This window comes from Leptonychotes weddellii, chromosome X, assembly GCF_054177405.1.
Source record: "Leptonychotes weddellii isolate Sample4059 chromosome X, ASM5417740v2, whole genome shotgun sequence".
NCBI lineage: Eukaryota > Metazoa > Chordata > Mammalia > Carnivora > Phocidae > Leptonychotes > Leptonychotes weddellii.
The window spans coordinates 58,604,088-58,627,714 of record NC_138385.1 but is presented as its reverse complement, the minus strand read 5'-3'; the positions used below and the strand labels follow the sequence as shown (position 1 = coordinate 58,627,714).

Here is a 23,627-nt window from a genome sequence, read left to right as displayed (position 1 = left end):
CCTTGTGTGAGCTGCCTCGGAATGAAGATAATCTAGGCTGTGGGACCGTACTGGAGCTAAAGCTTATATGATCACAGAAGAGTGACCCAGGCCACCGTTGTTCATGGCCACCACACCGATCTTAGAGGATTTCCTACCACCTCATTTCTGGGGCTTCGGGTCACGTGGGAATGATGAAGGAAACCCATGGAAACAAGTTGTTAACAGAAGAGAAGGCATATCCGCGGTGAGGATCTGGTGATACGACTGGTGCCTGGTGTGCCTCTGGAGGAAGTTGCTAGTGGGGGCTGACTCAGAGGAGCTCTGTAGAATCCCTGAATTCCGCCGCTAGCATTCACTTGGCTCATGAAGCACAAAGGTACTCAAGAGTGCCACAAGCTGATGAAGTCCCTGGCTTCCCTCCACTGTCACAGTTAGGCAGAGTAAACCCCTTGGCCCAGGGCTCCTGCTGGACTCTTGGATCAGAGTTCTCCATGTCTATTGTTTGGGACCCTCCCAGCTGTATATTTTTTGGAAATACACAACAGTGTATCCTGTGGCTTTTATTAAGACTCACTACAGTGAAAGCAAAATGTTTCAAATGTAAGTGCTTGTGCCCTTCGTTCTGGAATAAAACTATTTTTATTTTAAGTGACGGGTGAACACCCCCTTTTCAGTGATGAAGGCAGCCGTTGTTCCCGAATCTTCCTCCTGGGGCTTTAAGCACTAAACTGTACCATTTCGTCCTTTAAAATACAATTCAAACAAACCTCCTTGCTGCAGTCACCTGTGAGGAAATTCATGCAGTCCTTTCAGTTCCCACAAAATCAAATTTTGTTGTTGCTGCTTTTATTCCCTCCTCTAAGACCAGTTCCATAAAAAGCACTTTGCATGCCCAGTAATGGTATTGCCTACAGTCTCCAAGTGCGAAATTCATATGGGAAGGTATTGCTGGTTAATATAGCTCAGTGTACCCTAGCTTTGTTTCCTTGACCATCGCCTTCAGCAAATCATGTATTTTTACCTTACGAGAGGTTCTCCGTTGCAGCCTTAGAATGAGAGAGAGAGAGACTGTTAGATTGAAATAAATCCTATTGTTACGTATTTATATTTAGGATCATGAAGACAGAATCCTACCATGTTCATGTAGAACATGTCACCAAAGCTTAAACTTTCGCATTATAAAATTTTATTGGGCCACAGACCAAAAGGTAAACCCACAGTAACATGTCTTCTTCAAAGATTAACCCATCTACTTTGATCCTGACCCTCTGGAAGGTACTAGAGTCTAAAGTCTTTTGGAGACTAAAAAGTCTCCAAAAGCCCGTGTTACAGGCTTTACTAATCTAGGATAGGTCTGTAAGTAGTCCATTTACTGAAACCGAAAATATGGGAGGGAAGAAAGGGTAACCATTAACGTATAGTATATCGAAGTGCTATTTGTCAAGAAGGATCTCATGTCTGGCCCTTGGAGAATCACCAGTATTGTAAATCATGAGGAGAAGGCATGTGGTAACACTGGAGCTTCCTCTGAATTTTCTTTGAGTCTCAGTGATTGGGAATTTCTGGGCAAGAGACGTGCTTTACAAATAGCACTTACTAAGGCCTCTTTGCTCCTTGCCTTGAAGGTACTGAGCTTCAAGTTTCAACAACTATGTAATCTTTCACTGGGCCGATGCAGACACTCCGTGTGCTCACCCTAAATTCTTTCCTTGCTATTGAGCCAATAGCTCCTTGACCTATGACCTCTTTAATCATGTGACTTCCTGGGAGCACCTGGGTGGCTCAGTCGTTTAGCGTCTGCCTTCGGCCCAGGTCATGATCCCAGGGTCCTGGGATCGAGCCCCACGTCTGGCTCCCTGCTTAGCCGGGAGCCTGCTTCTCCCTCTCCCACTCCCCCTGCTTGTATTCTCTCTCTCGCTGTGTCTCTCTCTGTCAAATAAATAAATAAAATCTTAAAAAAAAAAAAAAATCATGTGACTTCCTGGAAAGAATCCTTTCTTCCCAGGGCTTGCAGAATCACTTGAACAGAGGTGGTAATCCATATGGTCCAATGCCAAATAAAGCTTAAATTCCAGTGGGGAGAACAGAGCTTGCTCGTATGATAGCTTATAAACAAATTAGTCCCAATAAGTGGTTTTAGGTTTCCCTTTTAGATGGCTTTTGTTCCAGAGCCCAGAAGAGGAATAGCCCTTCTCTGGAAGGGAATCCGTGCTTACCCTTTCCCTTCAAGTAACCACTACCTGGAATAGCTGCCTATGATTGCTTGGTTCTTCTGTATATGAGGGAGAGGAGCTGCAGGATATTTGTCTGACTTCACGAGCACATCTTTCTGGGGTGTCGACCTGTGGAATGTATTTCCTTCTAGAGTAGGCTCTTGCTACCTTGACTGACTGTAAAATAAAAATACCAAATAACCTTTCATTCTATTCACTTTTCTACTGCATTGCCTTTATTTTGTATGTCTGTTTTTAGGGTGGTATGTCCATGAGAACTGGCTAGACCTGTACGTTACAGAGGTAGACTTAGTGGTAAAAACATAAAGAGTAGAGTCTATAAAACGGGTTGAACTTTGGTCTGTGAGAACACGGCTAATGTTTCACTCTGGCCCATTGATCTCTGACGGAGCAGGAGAGGTGCAATATATATGTCAATTGCCACATGACCCTTTTTTTTTTTTTTTTTTTTTTTACAAAGACTACACAATTGACCTTGTAACGAGGATAGACTCTTAAGAGGTGGGACATGGAAATCTGTGGTTTTGGGTGTATGTGTGCACAAAATGGGCGCAGCACCTTAAACGGTCTCTATATACACTTGAAAAAAATTGAATAACCAATATAAAATCCCCTAGTAAGCTTCACTTCAGAGTCTTTTCCTAAACTGAAACATCATTTGTCATTGCAGGACGAAACTGTTGCTTGCATGGCTGCAGCCATTGATACTGCAGTGGAACCAGAAGCTGTAAGTAATTGGCTTTGTGTAGAACTGGGAGCTTTAACTGTGCCATTTCCTGTAATTTATCACTCAGCTGAGGATGAGTGTCCCCAGTTGTTACCATCCTCCATAGAATACCTTGGAAATCCAGAAATCTTGAGTGTAAATGTCAGCTTTGGAAAACCCTAAATTGGATAGGATCCATGTCTAGTAGCATAACTGGTAGGGCATCTCAGGGATGTCATTGTCCTTATTTGCAATCTGGCTTACCGATTCCTTGTTAGATGTTAGTATTCTGCATCAGCTGTCTAGCAAGTTGGAATGAAGAAAGGAACAAATCAGGAAATTCTGGCAAAGTCAAAAAAGCATCAGAGAAGACATGGAAGAGATTTTTTTCTCATCATACTTTTTCTATGGTTGGGATGGGTAGGAGCTAAAAGAACCAAGGAGAATATCTGGAGTGTTTGAGTTGCAAGAATAGATAAAACGTATTAGATGTTGGCTAAAGGTTATAGAGTAAAGTCAAAATGGAAGGCTAGACAACGGTTTGCTTGAGACGTCTTTTCCCCCTGAAACAAACATGTATCGGTATTTTTTATATTCTGAAAGAAGAAAGATAGGAGATAAATCGGGTGCCAGAGGCAAGCTCTGTAAGAATAAACAAAGCCTCTTCTCCATTTCCACCATTCCTAAAGTGCCACTTCCAGAACTCTTTCTCCTGTAAAGACCCCTTAAGATGACGTCAAAGTTAAGAAATGTTAGCCCAATCAATAAAGGAAAGAGCAAGAAATTTAGTTTACTCTAGAAGAGTCGGTTAAAGGATATAAGAAATAAGGTGCCGTGAGAGCGGGAAAATAGGTAGGCTCGATTCATCTTATATGTTTAATGCAAATGTATGAGAAACCATATTTTTAGAAGAACAGAGGTACTAACAATGGAGAAGTGGCTGTGAGACCTGATGAAGCAGGACCTAAGGAACTCCAATGGCTTGTTTCTCTTACAAATCATTATCCTGATCTTTTCCAGCAAGTAGAAACCAGTCCAGAGACCAGTAGATCTTCTGATGCTTTCACTACTCAGCATGCTCTACGTCAAGCTCAGATGTCTAAGGAGCTGGTTGAGTTGAATAAAGCCCTTGCACTGAAAGAGGCCCTAGCCAGAAAGATGACTCAGAATGACAGCCAACTACAGCCCATTCATTTCCAGTACCAGGTAAAATATTTACAAGAGCAGCATTTGTTCATGTCTACCATCTCTCTTTAATTGTATGGGAAGAGAATGGGCACACTGTTCTTGATGATGGTGAGAGAACATAATGCGCCTAGTACACATGGAGTTGCATTGTTGGTTTCCAAAAACGGATACATTCAGGATAGGGAACCTGCAATTCTGTTTCATTTAATCTAATACCTTACCTTATGCAATAGGTATTTAATAAATAGTTTGATAACATAATAATAAATGTGGTCCCTACTTGTGGAGAAATTTTGTTCTAATAACCGTACTGACATTCTAAGGAAGATAGATCTCTTAGTAGATGGCCTTGGTTATAGTGTGAATTAGGAAGAGACTTATAATGGATATCACTTGACTTGGCAAATGACTAAACTGGTTGTCCTAGTGGTAGTTCTATCTGGCCCTTGCTAATTAATAATCAGGTCTTTACTGAAAGCCAAGTCTTTGGCTTTCAGGTTATTCCACAGAGTTACCCTTGCTTCAGACCTTATTTTCCATTGTAGCTCAGTGTTTCCCATCCACAGAATGATGTTGGCTGTGCTGGTAGAGGAAAGGGTTGATTGTTTCCCCGTCTAGCTATATCCTACCACCCTCAGGTTCTATATGCTGGTAATCAAGAAATCCTGATAGTATTCATGCATTTCTACCACAGGCTCCCCTAAAAACAAGAAAAGTGTTTGTCCCAAAGAATTTTCAACGCTTTTTTTCCTTAGGGTAGAGAATTCCCCTTGGGTATTCCAAAATAATAGCTGAGTTGCCATTAGAGGTTTTATTTCCTTTTTTTTCCAATAAAAAATAGAAGAACTTTTAATTTCCAAATCCTTTGAGAAAGCAAAACTAATGCAACACAAATTGAAAGATCTAATTAATAAATTTAACAACAAGCCAAAGTAATTTTGTTACATAAATTAACCCATTTATTATAGGCTAGCAGTGTTTCTAACAATTTTTTTTTAAGATTTTATTTATTTATTTGACAGAGAGAGACACAGCGAGAGAGGGAACACAAGCAGGGGGAGTGGGAGAGGGAGAAGCAGGCTTCCCGCCGAGCAGGGCGATCCCAGGACCCTGGGATCATGACCTGAGCCGAAGGCAGACGCTTAACGACTGAGCCACCCAGGCGCCCCATAGGCTAGCAGTGTTTCAAATGGTGGAGCTTCTACTGGTCTTTCAACTCCTTCAGTCTTCTGATGGACTTTACTGTGACGGCAGAAGTCATGTTGTAGGTCCAGGCGCCACCAGCTATGGTTTTCATTCAGGAGCCACAATGCCAGATCCCCACAACTCTTCTTTTCATCTTGGTTTTCCCACAGAAGGAACAAATGTACTTGGCGTGCTGGCTTATTTCAATCTTCTTCACCATTTTCCTGAGGGAGGCACCCTAACAGGTCCCATATTTACCCACGATTCCGACCTTCTTGGTGCATTTAGCCATGTCGCTGCAAACTAGGTCTGAACCCAGAGAGCGGTTTTATTTCCTTTTTCTTATTACAGTCTTGTTTAACATTTTTTACACTTAATTTTTCTTTATGGCAGATGCATGTGTATCATTTGTAAAAGCCAAACAGTAAAATAAAAGCAATTCCTGCCCTACTACCTTCTCCCCTGTTCCCTAGGCTTATACTTCAAATTCTTTAAAGCTGTTCCTTCTGACACTTACCTTATATTTGTAGAGATGATTTGGTAGTATAATACGTTAATTTAAAAATTTTAGACATTATTACAAATCAAAACTGCAATGAGATATCACCTCACACCTGTCAGAATGACTAAAATCAAAAACACAAGAAACAACAAGTGTTGGCGAGGATGTGGAAAAAAAGGAAACCTCATGCACTGTTAGTGGGAATGCAGACTGGCACAACCACTGGGAAAAATAGTATAAAGATTCCTCAAAAGATTAAAAATAAAATTACCATAGGGTCGCCTGCGTGGCGTGGTCAGGTAAGCGACCAACTCTTGGTTTCAGCTCAGGTCATGATCTCAGGGTCCTGGAATCGAACCCCATGTCGGGCTTCCTGCTCAGTGGGGAGCCTGCTTCTCCCTTTCCCTCTGCCTGCCGCTCCCCTGCTTGTCAAGTGTCTCTCTTTCTCTGTCAAGTAAATAAATAAAATATTTTTTAAAAGGAGGAAACAAATTCTTATTGTAAACAGTACCTTTTCATCACATGTAAATCACTATCTCTTTCTAATAAATAAAGGTAGTTTCTTGTTCTAAGTATTTTTTCTATCACTGAAGAATTGCTGTAGAAAAATTTGAGGAACGGGGCGCCTGGGTGGCTCAGTCGTTAAGCGTCTGCCTTCGGCTCAGGTCATGATCCCAGGGTCCTGGGATCGAGCCCCGCATCGGGCTCCCTGCTCAGCAGGAAGTCTGCTTCTCCCTCTCCCACTCCCCCTGCTTGTGTTCCCTCTCTCGCTGTGTCTCTCTCTCTCAAATAAATAAAATCTTTTAAAAAAGAAAAGAAAAATTTGAGGAGGTATAGGTTCTGATTAATGAAGATTGCCATGAGTTATAGTAACCCAGGACTCAACTCCCTTTGTGGAGTCAGATAGTTTTGACTAAATGTGGCATATATAATGAAAAGATACTATTTCTCACCCATCCGATTGGTAAAAATTTTGAAGTGTAGTAATATCAAATGTTGGTAAGGGTGCAGGGACACAAGTACTCAGCTAGCAGGAGTGTAAATTGGAATAGCCACTTTAGAGGAAAATTTAGCAGCAGTATCTATTAAGATTAAAAGTGTGTACCACCATGACTCTGTAATTCCACTTGTTCTTACCCTAGAAAAACCTTGCACATATGCACAGAAGACATGCACAAGAATATTTCATTATGGCAAAAACAGGAGTTAGATCTATATGCAATGATATAAATAAATCTCTAAGACTGGAAAAAAGCAAGTTATAGAATAATATATACATATAGTGTAATTCTACTTATCTTTAACACATTTCAATGGGTACACACACACAAATATGCACATGTATATGTGTGTATGTATATATTACTTTTGTATCTATTTACATAAATACTATAGACATTTGACACAATATATTTATGTATTTATTAGCTACACATATTTTAAGGTATTTACATATATGTGTAAATGTCTAGAAAAATTGTCTGGAAGATCTGGACCAGGCTGATAACAGTGGTTAGTTCTGGATAGGGGACTGGAATTTTGGAAGAGTAGGGCAGCAGAGGAACTTGCCCTTTATATATATTATCTGGATTATTTTTTACCACAATGTTTCCATGTGTTACTTCCCTAAGTACACACACACACATTATTGCTGGTTTAAATATGCAGGGTAACTATAAAGCAATGAGATTGATTTTCATTGGGTACTAGCATGGCCAGGAGATTTTGTGGAAAACAGCTCTTGCCTATTTAGAAAGCTTCTCTGATACAGCCCCACCTAACGTGACTCTTTGTGTCATTTCAATACTGGTCTAAGACCTGCACAATCTTCTTGGCTACCAACCACTCATTCAGCCAGTTTCCTTTAATTTTTTGGTTATGAGAACAGGAAGGAATCTATTGGATTTTTCTAATCTTGGAAACTACTAAAATTCAGTTTCTGGAATTCATTTCCTAAATGCATGCAGAACTGCACTTGGTATTGAATATATATGTTTGAAAGTTCTGAATATAAGGATGTTTGTGCAGCCCTCTACTATTTACAAAATGTCATTCCTTTTTTATCTTATTTGATCTTCCCAACAACCCTGTGAAGTAAGTGGTGTTGTTAATTGTTTACATAGATAGGGAAACTCTCGGAGGTCCCCAAGACCACCCCCAGGTTTAACAATTTGCCAGGATGACTCAAAGGACTCAGCATATAGTCACACAGCTATGAGTTATTACAGTGGAAGGATACAAAACAGAATCAGCAAAGGGAAAAGGCAAAGTCTGAAGGAAACCAGATGCAAGCTTCTAAGAGTCTTCTCCCAGTGGAGTAACACAATATGAATTTAATTCCTCTAGCAATGGGTTGTGACAACATGTGTGAAATGTTGTCTATCAGGGAAGCTCCCTGGAGTCTAGGAGTCCAGGAATTTTTTTTAAGTTTTAATTCCAGTTAGTTAACATACATATTAGTTTCAGGTGTACAATATAGTGATTCAACAATTCCATACATCACCCAGTGCACATCACAACAAGTGCCCTCCTTAATCTCCATAACCCATTTCACCTATCCCTCCACCCACCTCCCCTCTGGTAACCATCAGTTTGTTCTCTCTGGTTAAGAGTCTGTTTCTTGGCATAATGAGCCACTCTTATCAAAATGATGGAAACCCTACCAAGACCCACCTGAGCCGAGGACCAATCTTGCAAGCAGCCCTTTTTTAAGAACAGCAATCTCGGGCTATATTAACTCTTTTCTGCATAGAAACTAAGGCTAAAAAGAGATGAAATGACTTCCCTTAAGATATTTAGATATTAAGTGCTGGACTCAAGGTTCAAACCCAGGCTTTTGGATTCCACATAACTTTAATCTCCTTAAATCAAGTACAGATGTTTATAGTGTGCAATTGAAGTGGTAAAATTGAATACATAGTTCCTTAAGCTGTGGAATGTTGAAGTGACTTTCTTTATTTTAAGTGATTTTCTTCCCGTGCCTTTTAATGCTTTCTCTCTGACCTATAACATTTCTAGGATAACATAAAAAATCTAGAATTGGAAGTCATCAATCTGCAAAAGGAAAAAGAAGAATTGGTTCTTGAACTCCAGACAACAAAGAAGGATGTCAACCAAGCCAAGTGAGAATACATCCAATAAGTATTATTTTTCAAGTCCCTACTATGTGTGAGGAGTTACAAAAGGAAATAGAGAAGTAAAAGAGCCATTTCCTGCCCCCCACAGGATTTACACCTAGTTGTGGAGAGGAGATCTAAACAAAAGAAAAGTTAATTGAGATTTTAAACAGTACCTCCTGACGACAGTAAAAGAAAGCCATAACAGCGTGTGATTAGTAGCTAGATAAATTTCCTAGGTGGTTAATTGCTTTAAGAGTTCAGAGTCAGGAGATAGCAGGTTAGCCCAGCATGATCAAGAAAGTCTCTATGAGAAGTTAGCATTTGAGCTGGATTTTGAAAGATTATCAGACCTACCAGACAGCTACCGTTTCTTTGTCCCTGCACTGATGGCAGATTAGCTTGTCAGTAGAATTAATGTCCAGGCTAGTAAATGAAAAACCAGTCTAGCCATCCCTTAGTCAGTTAAGAATAAAATCAAGACAGGGGTGCCCGGGGTGGCTCAGTCGGTTAAACGTCAGACTCCTGATCTCAGCTCAGGTCTTGATCTTGGGGTTATGAGTTCAAGCCCCACTTGGGGCCCCACACTGGGCATGGAGCCTACTTAAAAAAAAAAAAAAAAAAAGGCATAAAACCAAGACAGATAACCAGAATATCCTACTCTTCCTCAGACCTCTTCCTTACTGGCTATTCTACCTTCTTTTTACTCAGTGACTCTATCTCTGTTGAGTCTCAAGTTCATGTTCTTTTTTTTTCTTAAAGATTTTATTTATTTATTTGACAGAGAGAGAGAGTGAGAGCAAGAACATGAGCAGGGGGAGTGGGAGAGGGAGAAGCAGGCCTCCCACCGAGAGTAATAATCTCAGACTAGTGTAATAATCATCAGAATTATTCCTTTACAGCTAAACTAAAGTGAAATATCCTCAACCATCCTTTTAACATAGTGGTGGGGAGTGATGTATTGAGTCAATTGCATTGTTATATACTCAAAAAATTTGTTGTTTTACTCTTTGTTATTGAGCTCCCGTTAATTGAGACGGTTTTGGTTGTTTGGGTGGTTATTCATTATTTAAAGATGGCTATGTGACTGATCACCTATTTTATATATATCAGGATTGTGAACCTGGGAGTCGAATGCTCTGTCTTTTGAAGTCAGGCTTCACTCTGCTAGTCTTCACTCCTGTAGCATCTGTTTTTAGGTTGAGTGAGCGCCGCCGTAAACGTCTCCAGGACCTAGAGGGTCAAATGGCCGATCTGAAGAAGAAACTGAATGAGCAGTCCAAACTTCTGAAGCTGAAAGAATCCACAGAGCATACCGTTTCCAAATTGAACCAGGAGATACGGGTAATAAACTCTCATCCTTGGGTTTATTTCATTAACACTTACAAACATAGGTGTTCCATTTAGAATTATACTACAGAGGCATTGTCAGGTGAGAAAGTAGGAGGCAGGGCCATCATTTCCAATGTGTGACTCTCCCCAAATGTCCCTTTTACAGGACATTGTCCTGGTAGTCATCTAGAATCTGAATAACAAAACCCTGCTTGAGCATTCAGAGCTTAATGTTAGAGTCTCCGAAAGCAAAGGAGAAAGATACCTCGATATTTTGTGGTGATATCCTGACCACCTTCCATGATTATGTAGAATAATTTTGTAGAGTAGTTGCAAAGTGGCGACACCTGGAAAATATTTTCAGTTTTTGAATGTTCGACTTCTGACATCTGCAAAGTGGAGTCACAGGCCGCTTATACTGGCACCTTTAGAATACACTGGTTGCTAGGTGGATTTGTCCTTGAGGCTTAGTAGATATTTCCTTGGAATTTCATTTATATACAAAGAATTTAGGGCTGGATTTAGCTGTCGGTACATTTTTTTTTAAGTTTCTTCAGCATGTTCATTTGTGTAGTCTATACTTGGAAACCCTGTGCAAACATAGCAAGGGGTATTGCAAGCCTAATCAGAAAATCCGTTGGCAGCCTTCTCAGCTTAGCTCTGGGTTTTCTCTCTTCTTAATAGTTAGTCTATCCATCTGCACATCAGCCTAGAGTAAGGGCAGATGACTAACACTTGTACTGGGTTTTGTTTTTACAGGTGATGAAAAGCCAGCGGGTACAGTTAATGCGTCAGATGAAAGAGGATGCTGAGAAGTTTAGACAGTGGAAACAACAAAAAGACAAAGAAGTAATCCAGTTAAAAGAACGAGTAAGTAACTACAACTTTTCAAAGGCCTACCTAATAAACCCTTCTTTGGGCTGACTAACACTAAAGCTTTTCTTCAAACAACTGGTTCTCTCCAAAAAATGTGACACATTCATGAATTTAACAGGTATTTCTTAAATGTCTACCATGTGCCAGGTACTACCCACTAGATACCATGGAAAATAGAAAGATGAGTAGTATATGAGCTCTGCCCTTGAAGAATGTCTTAATCTAAAGGGGAAGGTGAGGCATAAGCATGGTTTTCTCTAATTGAAGGAATAAAGAGATCTGTGCTTTACAAATGGCCTAAAACACCAAGGTAATTAAGAAAGAAAAGCATATTTCCAGTGAAGAGTGAAGAGTGAAAACATGACAGCTGAACAGGCCTTGAATAATAGGGAGGACTTTGATAGAGACAGGTGCAGGCATTCCAGATAGATGGAACAGCAGGAGCAAAGACACAGAGATGACAACTTTATAAGCATATTCAAGGAATGATGAATGGTCCTGGTGGGATGAAGGATGGTAGAAGATTCCATCAGAAAGACAAAATGAAGCTGGATTGTTAAAGATCTAAGAAGTTTGAACTTTATTTTGTTAGCAGTGCAAAGATTTTTAAGGTTTTTGAGAAACAAAGTGATATCAGCCAAGTACTGCTTTAAAAAGATACATCTGAGAGTAATGTGTTTAACAAACTGAAGTACTGAGAAACTGGAGGGCAGAACACAAGTTAAGAACATATTACGTCATCCAGAAAGATAGTAAGGGCCTGAATTAGAGTAGTAACAGTATTCTTGGAAAGGACATTGATATGGGGACATTTTTAGAATTGGCCAGAATGTTGTGCTTGCTTCGGCAGCACATATACTAGAATTGGCCAGAATGTGATGCATTGGGTCAAGAAATGAGGAGAGGTACTTTTCGAATGGTGGCAAGAGGAGCTTTGTGAACACTCTTGGCAAAAGAAGCCTAAGTAGTGAAATTTATAAAAACAGGCATTGAAAGTCTCTCTATGTCCTGAAGGGCATATAGCAAAGAAACTCTATTCAAGGAAATCTACTAAACCTCAGTAAGAAGCAAGGGTCCGTGGCACTCCCCTCACTCCTCAACTTCCAGTCTGTGGCCATGGTTTCTTCTGTTTCATCCCCCATAGCTCCAGGTTGCTGAAGTTCCACTTCAGGCAAGAGCAACCAAGATGGTCTAGGGATCCTTTCTTCTGCCTAGCCCCTATGTGTAGGGCAGAAGCTCTACTCTTCCGTGGCACTCCCCTCACTCCTCAACTTCCAGTCTGTGGCCATGGTTTCTTCTGTTTCATCCCCCATAGCTCCAGGTTGCTGAAGTTCCACTTCAGGCAAGAGCAACCAAGATGGTCTAGGGATCCTTTCTTCTGCCTAGCCCCTATGTGTAGGGCAGAAGCTCTACTCCTGCTACAAAAGGCCAAGAATGCTGGGGCCTGATTACCCCAACCCATCTAATGGTAGGATATAGGTTCCATGTCAGGAGAGGCAAGCCAAGAAAAATAGAGCGTACTGCCCCTGCCCAGCACCCTACTCATAGAACAGAGCAGTCACTCAGGGAAGTGGGCTACTATCCCCACTCCCCAGTCCTGAGCAGTGATACAGAGGTTCTGTCGTGGGAGGAGAGGCAGGCCATTGGAACAGCCATAGGAATGCAGCCCTCCCTAAGGGGCTCTCTTTATTTGGGGACAGAGTTTGGGGAAGTTAACACCTAAAGGAGCTGTCAAAAATAATGGAAATTTTGGTGGTGAGCAATTAAGAAACTGGTAGCTCCGCAAGAACAGTAAGTGAAACAGTAAACATATTCAAAGATAATAATGGCTGAAAATTTTCTAAATTTGCTGCAGAAAAATCTACACATCGAAGAAGTTCAATAAACTCCAAAATAAATGCAAAGGGATCCACACCAAAACACATTATGTCAAAATGTTGAAAGACAAAGACAAAAAAACTTGAAAGCAGCAAAATAAAATGACTCATCACATACAAGCAAACCCCAATAAAATTAACAGCTGAATTTTTTTTTTTTTTTAAAGATTTTATTTATTTGACAGAGAGAGACACAGCGAGAGAGGGAACACAAGCGGGGGGAGCGGGAGAGGGAGAAGCAGGCTTCCCGCGGAGCAGGGAGCCCGATGTGGGGCTCGATCCCAGGACCCTCCCTGGGATCATGACCTGGGCCGAAGGCAGACGCTTAACGACTGAGCCACCCAGGCACCCCATTAACAGCTGAATTCTCATCAAAAACAATGGAGGCCAGAAGACAGTGGGACAACATACTCAAAGTGCTGAAGTAAAATACTATCAACAAAGAATTGTATAGATAACTGAAGCTTTCTTTCAAAAATGAAGACAAGGGACACCTGGGTGGCTCAGTCAGTTAAGCGTCTGCCTTTGGCTCAGGTCATGATCGAACTCGGGCTCCCTGCTCAGTGGGGAGTCTCTTTCTCCCTCTCCATCTGCCCCTCTGCCTGCTTGTGCTCTCTCACTCTCACTCTCTCTCAAATAAATAAAATCTTTAAAAAAATAAAGACATTTCCATATAAACAAAAGCCAAGTGATCTTGTTTTTAGCAGACCTACCTTACAAGAAATACTAAAAGAACTTTAGACTGAAAGCAAGTGATATCAGACAGTAATTTGAATCTACACATACACACACACACACACACACACACACACACAGAAAACACAAAGAGTGCCAGTAAAGATATTATGTAGGTAATTCTAAAAGAGAGTATAGTTGCGTATTTCTTCTCCCTTCTCTTAACTGATTTAAAAAGCAATTATATAAAATAATGTTTATATAATTATATTGATGGACCCTATAACATAGAAATGTAATATATTTGACAAAGGAGGTGGCTGGGAGCAAAGTTGTATTTGAGTAAAGAAATGGCATCAGGTGGTAACATGAATCTACAGGAAGAAATGAGGAGAACCAGAAATGGTAAATAAGAACAAATTCTATAAATATATATTTGCTCTTCTTTCATCTCAGCTTATTTAGAGAACAAATTATATAAAGTAATAGTAATAATAATGAATTATGTGGTTACATCTAAATATAATTTACATAACAATAATAGCACAAAAAGGGAAGAGAACAGAGCTGTATAGGAATAATGTTTCTATATTTCACTGGAATTAAGTTAATATAAATCTGAAGTAGATTCTGATAAGATGTTTATTATAAGTCCGAGGACAATCATTAAGAAAATAACTCAAGGGGCGCCTGGGTGGCTCAGTCATTAAGCGTCTGCCTTCAGCTCAGGTCATGATCCCAGAGTCCTGGGATCGAGCCCCACGTTGGGCTCCCTGCTCAGCGGGAAGCCTGCTTCTCCTTCTGCCTGCCGCTCCCCCTGCTTGTGCGCTTGCTCTCTCTCTGTCAAATAAATAAAATCTTTTAAAAAAGAAAATAGCTCAGAAATAGGGTGAAATAATCATTAAAGGAATCAATATGCTACCCTAAAAAATACTCATTCACTTAATGTAAAAGAAAACAGTAAGGAAAGAACGGAGGAACAAAAAAGATATGACATTTAAAAAAAAGTAAACTTGAAAAGATGAATCCAAACATATCAATAAACATAATGTGAGTAGATTAAACCATCTACTCAAAAGGTAGAAATTGTCAGACTGGATTAAAAAAAAAAAAACAAGATCTATAACAAGATATGCTGTCTACAGAAGGCACATGATGGATTCAAAGATACAAATAAGTTGAAAGCAAAAGGTTGGAAAAAGATCTACCATTCAAACACCAACCATAAAAGAGCTGATGTGGCTATACAGACAAAATACACTTTAAAACACAAAATATTACTAGAAATAGAAAGGAACATTTTATAATGATACAAGAGTCAACCCATTAGGAAGCTAACTATTATTAAAAAATATATGCACCTAGCAACAAAGCCTCAAAATACATGAAGCAAACACTGACAGAAATGAAGGGAGAAATAGACAAATCAATAATAATATTTAGACATTTCAATACCTCACTTTCAAAAATGGATAGAACAACTAGGCACAAGATCTGCAAGGACATCAAAGACTTAAAAATACTATAAACTAACTAGACCTAATAGACATCTATAGACTACTCCAACAGCAGGGTATACAGTCTTCTCAAGTACACGTAGAACATTCTCCAGGATAGACCATATGTTAGGCCATAAAACATGCCTCAGTAAGCTTAAAAGGAAAAAAATAAGCTTAAAAGGAATGAAATAATATAAAGTATATTTTACAACCACAATGGAATGAAATAAGAAATCAATAACAGAAAGGAATTTGGGAAATTCACTAATATGAGGAAATTACACAACATAGTCCTAATTAAATAATGGATCAAAGAAGAAATCACATGGAAATTTTTTGATGAATAAAAACAAAGACATAATATACCAAAATTTGTGGGATGCAGCTAAAGCAGTGTTAGAGAGAAATTTGTAGTTGTTAATGCCTATATTAAAAATGAATAAAGATCTCAAATCAGTAACCTAGACTTCCACTTTAAGACACTGAAAAAAAAAAAAAAATGAGCAAACTAAACCCAAAGCTAGCAGATAGACAGAAATGTTAAAGGTTAGAGTGGAAATTAATGAAATAGAGAATGGAAAAAATAATAGAGAAAATCAGTGAAACCAAAAATTGGACCTTGGAAATGATCAACAAATACTGACAAATCTTTAGATAGGCTTAACAAGAAAAAAAGAAGATTCATTACTAAAATTAGGAATAAAGAGGGGATGTCACTACTGGTTTTCAGAATGAAAGGATTATAAGGGCATACTATGAACAACTGTGTGCCAACAAATTAAATAGCCTAAATGAAATGGGAAAATTTTTGGAAAGATAAAAATTATTGAAAGTGACTCAAGAAGAAATAGAAAATCTTTATAGACCCATAACAAGAGATTAATTTACTAGTTTAAAACTTTTCAGAAAGGGGGTGCCTGGGTGGCTTAGTCGGTTAAGCGTCTGACTCTTGATTTCGGCTCAGGTCATGATCTCAGGGTCCTGGGATCAAGCCCTGAGTTGGGCTCCGCGCTCAACAGGGAGTCTGTGTGAGGATTCTCTCTCTCCCTCTCCCCCTCCCTCTGCCCATCCCCCTGCACTCTTGTGTGCGCTCGCTCTCTTGAATGAATGAATGAATGAATGAATGAATGAATGAATAACTTACCAGAAAGAAAAGCCCTGGCCCAGATGGCTTCACTGGTGAGTTCTATCAGACATTTAAAGAGGAAATAATACCAAATTTTCGGAAACAATTCCAAAAAACAGAAGCAGGGGAAACATTTCCCAGCTCATTCGATGAGGCCAATATTTCCTTTATACCAAAACCAAAGACATCCCAAGAAAACTATAGACCAATATCTCTTATGAATATAAAAGTGAAAGTCTTTTTTTTTTTTTAAAGATTTTATTTATTTATCTGAGAGAGAGAATGGGAGACAGAGAGCATGAGAGGGGGAGGGTCAGAGGGAGAAGCAGACCCCCCGCCGAGCAGGGAGCCCAATGCGGGACTCCATCCCGGGACTCCAGGATCATGACCTGAGCCGAGGGCAGTTGCTTAACCAACTGAGCCACCCAGGCGCCCCTAGAAGTGAAAGTCTTCAACATAATACTAACAAATTCAATCCAGCAACATATAAAAAGAATGATACACCATGACCAAGTAGGGTTCATCTGAAAAAAATGTAAGCCTTCCTTAACATCTGAAAGTCAGTTGATATATTACACCATATCAGTAGAATAAAGGACAAGAACCACATGATAATCTCAGCAGACAGAAAACGCATTTGACAAAATCCATCACCCTTTCATAATAAAAACACTCAGGAAACTTGGAGTAGAAGGGAACTTCCTCAACCTGTTAAAGGGCATTTATGAAAATCCCGCAGCTGACATCATAATTGGGAAAGAAAGAATACTTTCCCCCTAAGATCAGGAACAGGACAAGAATATCCACTCTTGTCACTTTTATTCCACATTGTCCTGAAGGTTCTAGCCAGGACACTTAGGCAAGAAAAATATATAAAAGGCATCCAGATTGGAAAGGAAGAAGCAAAACTCTGTTAGCAGGTAACATGATTGTGTATGTATAAAATGCTAGAGAGGGGCGCCTGGGTGGCTCAGTCGGTTAAGCGACTGCCTTTGGCTCAGGTCATGGTCTCAGGGTCCTGGGATCGAGCCCCGCATCAGGCTCCCTGCTCGGCAGGAAACCTGCTTCTCCCTTTCCCACTCCCCCTGCTTGTGTACCCTCTCTCGCTGTCTCTCTCTCTGTTAAATAAATAAGTAAAATCTTTAAAAAAATAAAAATAAAATGCTAGAGAATCTACTAAAAAACTAGGAAAACTAATACATGAGTTCAGCAAGGTTGGAGGATATAAGTTCAATGTACAAAAGTCAGTTGTATTTCTTTACACTAGAAACGAATTTGAAAATGAAGAAAACAATTCCATTTATAATAGCATCAATAACAATAAAATGCTTAGGAATAAACTTAACAAATGTAAAACTTATACACTAAATTCTATAAAACATCATTGAAATAATTAAATAAATGGAAAGATAGCCCATGTTCATGGCTGGGAAGACTTAATATGCTTAATACTCTCCCCCCCCGCCAAAAAAGATGGAATACTTCCCAGATTGATCTACAGATTTAGTACAATCTCTATCAAAATTCCAGCTGGCTTATTTGCAGAAATTCACATGCTGATCCTAAAATTCATATGGAACTGGAAGTGATCCAGAATAGGCATAACAGTCTTGAAAGAGAAGAATAAGTTTGGAGATGTCACATTTCCTGTTGGCAATACATCCATCACCTCACATAGTTTTTTTCAGTGTGGTGAGAACACTTAAGATTTAAGATTAACACTAACCCTAACACTTAGCAGATTTCAAGTATACAATACAGTATTACTGACTATAGTCACTATTATATATTGATCCCCAGAACTTACTCATTTGTACCTTTGACCAACTTTTCCCTATTTTCCCCACCCCCAGTTCCTGGTAACCACCATTACTCTCTGGTTCTATGAGTTTGACTTCTTTAGATTCCACATGTAAGTGAGATCATACAGTATTTGTCTTTCTTAGTTTGGTTTATTTCAGTTACCATAAGACCTTTAGGTTCATCCATGTTGTTGCAAATGGCAGGATTTCCTTCTTGTTTGTGGCTGAATAATATTCCATTGTATACATATGCCCCATTTTCTTTATCCATTCATCTGTCGACACTTACGTTGTTTCCATATCTTGGTTACTATGAATAATGCTGCAATGAATATGAGAATGCAGATACCTCTTCAAGATACTGATTTCATATTACATTTCCTTTGAATATATACCCAGTAGTGGGATTGCTAGACTGTATGGTAGTTCTATTTTTATTTTTTGAGGAACCTCCATAATGTTTTCCATAATGACTGTTACATTGAAAGACTCTTTAGCTATGTTATAAGGTTTTATGTTAGCTAGCTGAATCGCAATTAAAAGTCTGACTTTTTTCTTCTCAGGACCGTAAGAGGCAATATGAACTGCTCAAACTTGAAAGAAACTTCCAGAAACAGTCTAATGTGCTCAGACGTAAAACTGAGGAGGTAAGAAAATCCAATCTACTACGTCACCTTCAGGCTTAGGTGCTGACAAAGTAGTATCCCTTAAACGAGCCAGTGTCCTGAGAAACCAGTGATACCAATCTTGGCCAGCAATTCCTAAGTCTTAATCCCTGTTTATATGTCATGAACTGTGAGCAGATAAAAATCTGAAGAAAATGGTACTGTTCAAGTAAGGATTTTTTTTTTCCGATTGGGCTTTCTTTTTTCCAAAAAAAAATACAGAGTAATATTGAGAAGTGACATTGCCAGACACTTTCAGTCCAAAGTACTTCTTTGAAATGTGTACCTCTCCTAGACTCTAAAGCAGTAGCTGTTCTCCAGTATTATGTGCACGGAGACTTAAAAGTTGATTCCTATAGGAACTCAAACCCATAGAATTTTTTTCATTTTTCTTTACTAAGAAGGTAAAATGGAAATTAAAACATTTTTTTTTTTGGTCAACCTTCAATTCAACATTACTGTGAGCCATTTTTATTTAGGCAGCAGCTGCCAACAAGCGTCTCAAGGATGCTCTCCAAAAACAACAGGAGGTCGCAGATAAGCGGAAAGAGACTCAGAGCCGTGGAATGGAAGGCACTGCAGCTCGAGTGAAGGTATGGACAGCTTGCGCTGCCATTTCTCTTATCTACACTGGGGATAGGGAAGACGTGGAAAATAGCTTTCTTTTGGTTCAGAATTAAACACTTCAAAATCTGAAGTTCTCCCCGAAAGCCTGATTTCCTAATGATACCTTTGAATATCTTTGAACAGATGTTAAAGACCAAGAGTAGAGAACCCTTTCCGTCCCTGCCTCCACTGAAGTTCAGTTAATTTTTTTTAACAGTTTTACTGAGGTACAACTGACCTACAATAAACCGTACATATTTAACATGTACAATTTAATAAGCTATGACACAGATGCACCCATGAAATCAGCACCACAATCAAGACAATGTCAACGTCCGTCATGACCAAAACATACTTTGTACCCCTTGGTAATCCTTTTCTCCCCTCCCCAGTCCACCCCTCTCCTTCCCAATCTCCAGGCAACCATTACATCTGCTTTCTGTCACTATAGATTAGTTTTTATTTTCTATGTATAAAAAATTAATCATACAGTATGTTTTCTTTTTCTGACTTTCATTCAGCATAATTATATCAAGATTCATCCCTGTGGTTGTGTGTCTCAATACGTCTTTCCTTTTTATTGCTGAATGGCATCCTGTTATATGGCTGTCCCACAATTCATTTATCCATTCACCTGCTGGTGGGCATTTTGTGGTGTTTCCAGTTTTCAGTTATTACAAATATTGTACTGAACATTTATATATACAAGTCTTTGTGTGGATATAGGTTTTTATTTCTTTTGGGTAGGTAACCTAGGAGTGGACTGGCTGGGTCTCTCATATGGTAGGTGTATGTTTTAACTTTTAAGCGACTGCAAAAATTGTTTTCCCAGGTGGTTGTACTTTCTACTAGCAATTTATGAGTGTTCTTGTTGCTGTACATTCTTAGGAATACTGAGTATGATCAGTCTTTTAAATCTTAGGTATTCTAGTGAATGGGTAGTGGTACCTCATTGTGATTTTAGTTTTCATTTCCCTTATGACTAATGATGTTGAGCATCTTTTCATGTGCTTATTTGCCATACGTATGTTATGTGAAATATCTGTTCAAATCTTCCCCATTTTTTTTTTGTTTGTTTGGTTTGCTTTTTGTTTTTGTGTTTTTTTTTTTTTTAGAGAGAGAGAGACAGAGCACAACCAGAGAGGGAGAAGCAGACTCCCCGCTGAGCAGGGAGCCTGACATGAGGCTCGATCCCAGGACTCTGGGATCATGACCTGAGCCAAAGGCAGATGCTTAACGACTGAGCCACCCAGGCGCCCTAAATCTTCCCCATTTTTTTAAAGATTTTATTTATTTATTATTTGAGAGAGAGGCAGAGTGAGAGGGAGAGGGGCTAGATCCCAGGACCCCTAGATCACCACCTGAGCCAAAGGTGGATGCTTAACCAATTGAGCCACCAGGCGCCCCCCCTTCCCCATTTTTTAATTGGGTTATCTTTTTTTACTACTTTTCAGTTAGAATTCTTTATATATTCTAGATATATCGAACAAAGGACTTTTATGTTTTATAAATTTCTCCTGGGCTGTAGCTTGCCTTTCCCCTTTTTAACAGGGTCTTTTGAAGAGCAAGGCTTTTTAATTTTGATGCCATCCAATTTATTGACATTTTTTCTTTTATGCTTAATGGGTTTTATGCCCTGTTTAAGAAATATTTGCCAGGGGCGCCTGGGTGGCTCAGATGGTTAAGTGTCTGCCTTCGGCTCAGGTCATGATCCCAGGGTCCTGGGATCGAGCCCCGCATCGGGCTCCCTGCTTGGCGGGAAGCCTGCTTCTCCCTCTGACTCTGCCTCTCTCCCTGCTCATGCTTTCTCTCTCCTTCTCTGTATCTCTGTGTCTCAAATGAATAAATAAAATCTTTAAAAAAAAAAAAATTAAAAAAAAATAAAAAAAATAAAAAAAAATAAAAAAAAAAAAAAAAGAAATATTTGCCAAACCCAAGGTCACTAAGATTTCCCTCTAAATTTTCTTCTAGAATTTTTTTTAAGTTTGAATTTAATTTAATTTTTATTTTTTTATTGTGTTCAATTAGCCAACATACAGTACATCATTAGTTTTTGATTTAGTGTTCAACGATTCATTATTTGCATATAACACCTATTGCTCATCACTACACATGCCCTCCTTAATACCCATCACCCGGTTACCCCATCCCCCACCCACCTCCTTCTGTAACCCTCAGTTTGGTTCCCGGAGTCCAGAGTCTCTCATCGTTTGTCTCCCTCTCTGATTTCTTCCCCTTCAGTTTTCCCTCCCTTCCCCTGTGGTCCTCCGCACTATTCCTTATGTTCCACATATGAGTGAAACCATATAATTGTCTTTCTCTGCTTGACTTATTTCACTTAGCCTAATCCCCTCCAGTTCCATCCATGTCAATGCAAATGGTGGGTATTCATCCTTTCTGATGGCTGAGTAATATTCCATTGTATATATTAACCACATCTTCTTTATCCATTCGTCTGATGAAGGGCATCTCGGCTCCTTCCACAGTTTGGCTATTGTGGACATTGCTGCTATGAACACTGGGGTGCAGGTGCCCCTTCTTTTCACTATATATCTTTGGAGTAAATACCTAGTAGTGCAATTGCTGGGTCATAGGGTAGCTCTATTTTTAACTTCTTGAGGAACGTCCATACTGTTTTCCAGAGTGGTTGTACCAGCTTGCATTCCCACCAACAGTGTACGAGGGCTCCCCTTTCTCCACATCCTCGCCAACACTTGTTTCCTGTCTTGTTAATTTTTGCCATTCTAACTGGTGTAAGGTGGTATCTCATTGTGCTTTTGATTTGTATTTCCCTGATGGCTAATGATGTTGAACATTTTTTCATGTGTCTGTTAGCCATTTGTATGTCTTCTTTGGAAAGGTGTCTGTTCATGTGTTCTGCTCATTTCTTGACTGGATTATTTGTTTTTTGGGTGTTGAGTTTGAGAAGTTCTTTATAGATCTTGGATACCAGCCCTTTATCTGTAATATCATTTGCAAATATCTTCTCCCATTCTGTGGGTTGCCTCTTAGTTTTGTTGACTATTTCCTTTGCTGTGCAAAAGCTTTTTATTTTATACAGTTTTAAGCTTTACATTTAAGTCTATGATTCATTTTAACATGACACCTTTGTCAAAATCAATTGTCCATAAATCAATTTCTAGATTCTATTCCATTGACCTATCTTTATACGAATACCAACATGTTTCATCAGACTAGCCTTGTAATAAGTTCTGAAATCAGGTAGTATAAGCCCCCCAAAGTTGTTATTCTCTTTCAAAGTTGTTTTGGGAAAACTAGGTGCTGTGCATTTTCATATAAATTTTAGAATCAGCTTGTTAATTTCCATAAAAAAGTCTACTGGGAGTTTGATTAGGATTACATAGAATCTATATATAAACTTGAGGAGAATTTATATCTTAACAGTATTGAGTCTTTTGATTTATGAACACCATGCATCTCTCCATTTATTTAAATCTTTAATGTCTCTCAGTAGTGTTTTGGTTTTCAGTATACAGGTGTTGCACATCTTTTGTCAAATATATTCTTAAGTATTTCATATTTTTATGATATCGGAAATGTTTTTTTCAATTTCCAATTGTTTGGACATATTCATTGGTTCTTATAGCTCTTTTGGGTTTTTTTAATTGAAGATTTTATCCATTTATTTGACAGAGAGAGAGGCAGTGAGAGCGGGAACACAAGCAGGGGGAGTGGGAGAGGGAGAAGCAGACACCCGCCGAGCCAGGGAGCCCAAGGTGGGGCTCGATCCCAGGACCCTGGGATCATGACCTGAGCTGAAGGCAGATGCCCAATGACTGAGCCACCCAGGCGCCCCCTTTTTTAATTTTTTTTTAAGATTTTATTTATTTATTTGACAGAGAGAGCGCACAGCAGGGGGAGCAGCAGGCAGAGGGAGAAGGAGTGAGAAAAGCAAGCTCCCCACCGAGCAAGGACCCCAAACCCGATGGGGGGCCCAATCCCAGGACCCTGGAATCATGACACTGAGCCGAAGGCAGACATTTAACTGACTAAGCCACCAAGGCTCCCCTCTTACAGCTTTTTTATAGAGGCTACATAGTCAATCATGTCATCTGCAAATAGAGACAATTTTATTTACTTATTAGCTCTGTATGCCCCTTTTTTTTAACTTGATCTTGTCTTACTACACTTGCTAGAACCTCCAGTAAAATATTTAATTGAGTAGGTGAAAAGAGACATCCTTGCTTTTCTCCCAGTCTTGGGGAGATACCATTCAATCCTTCACCATCAAATAT

General features: G+C 39.4%; 1 protein-coding gene and 1 pseudogene across 4 annotated transcripts in view; one reads left to right on the top strand and one right to left on the bottom strand.

The window, feature by feature from the left end:
- The window catches only part of KIF4A (kinesin family member 4A), a 115,387-nt gene that overhangs the window by 63,172 nt on the left and 28,588 nt on the right, over nt 1-23,627 (top strand). For all 3 annotated transcript variants that reach the window (XM_081808714.1, XM_081808716.1, XM_081808715.1), the window contains 7 exons: nt 2,887-2,943; nt 3,943-4,128; nt 8,816-8,919; nt 10,113-10,257; nt 11,005-11,115; nt 18,664-18,747; nt 19,245-19,358. In XM_081808714.1, the coding sequence (XP_081664840.1) occupies nt 2,887-2,943; nt 3,943-4,128; nt 8,816-8,919; nt 10,113-10,257; nt 11,005-11,115; nt 18,664-18,747; nt 19,245-19,358 (801 nt within the window). The remainder of the gene's footprint in view (nt 1-2,886; nt 2,944-3,942; nt 4,129-8,815; nt 8,920-10,112; nt 10,258-11,004; nt 11,116-18,663; nt 18,748-19,244; nt 19,359-23,627) is intronic.
- On the bottom strand, nt 4,942-5,599 carry LOC102739699 (large ribosomal subunit protein eL43 pseudogene; annotated as a pseudogene). The gene is made up of 2 exons (XR_014141307.1): nt 5,292-5,599; nt 4,942-5,085 (listed from the first exon to the last, which is right to left on the bottom strand). The product of XR_014141307.1 is annotated as a large ribosomal subunit protein eL43 pseudogene (transcript).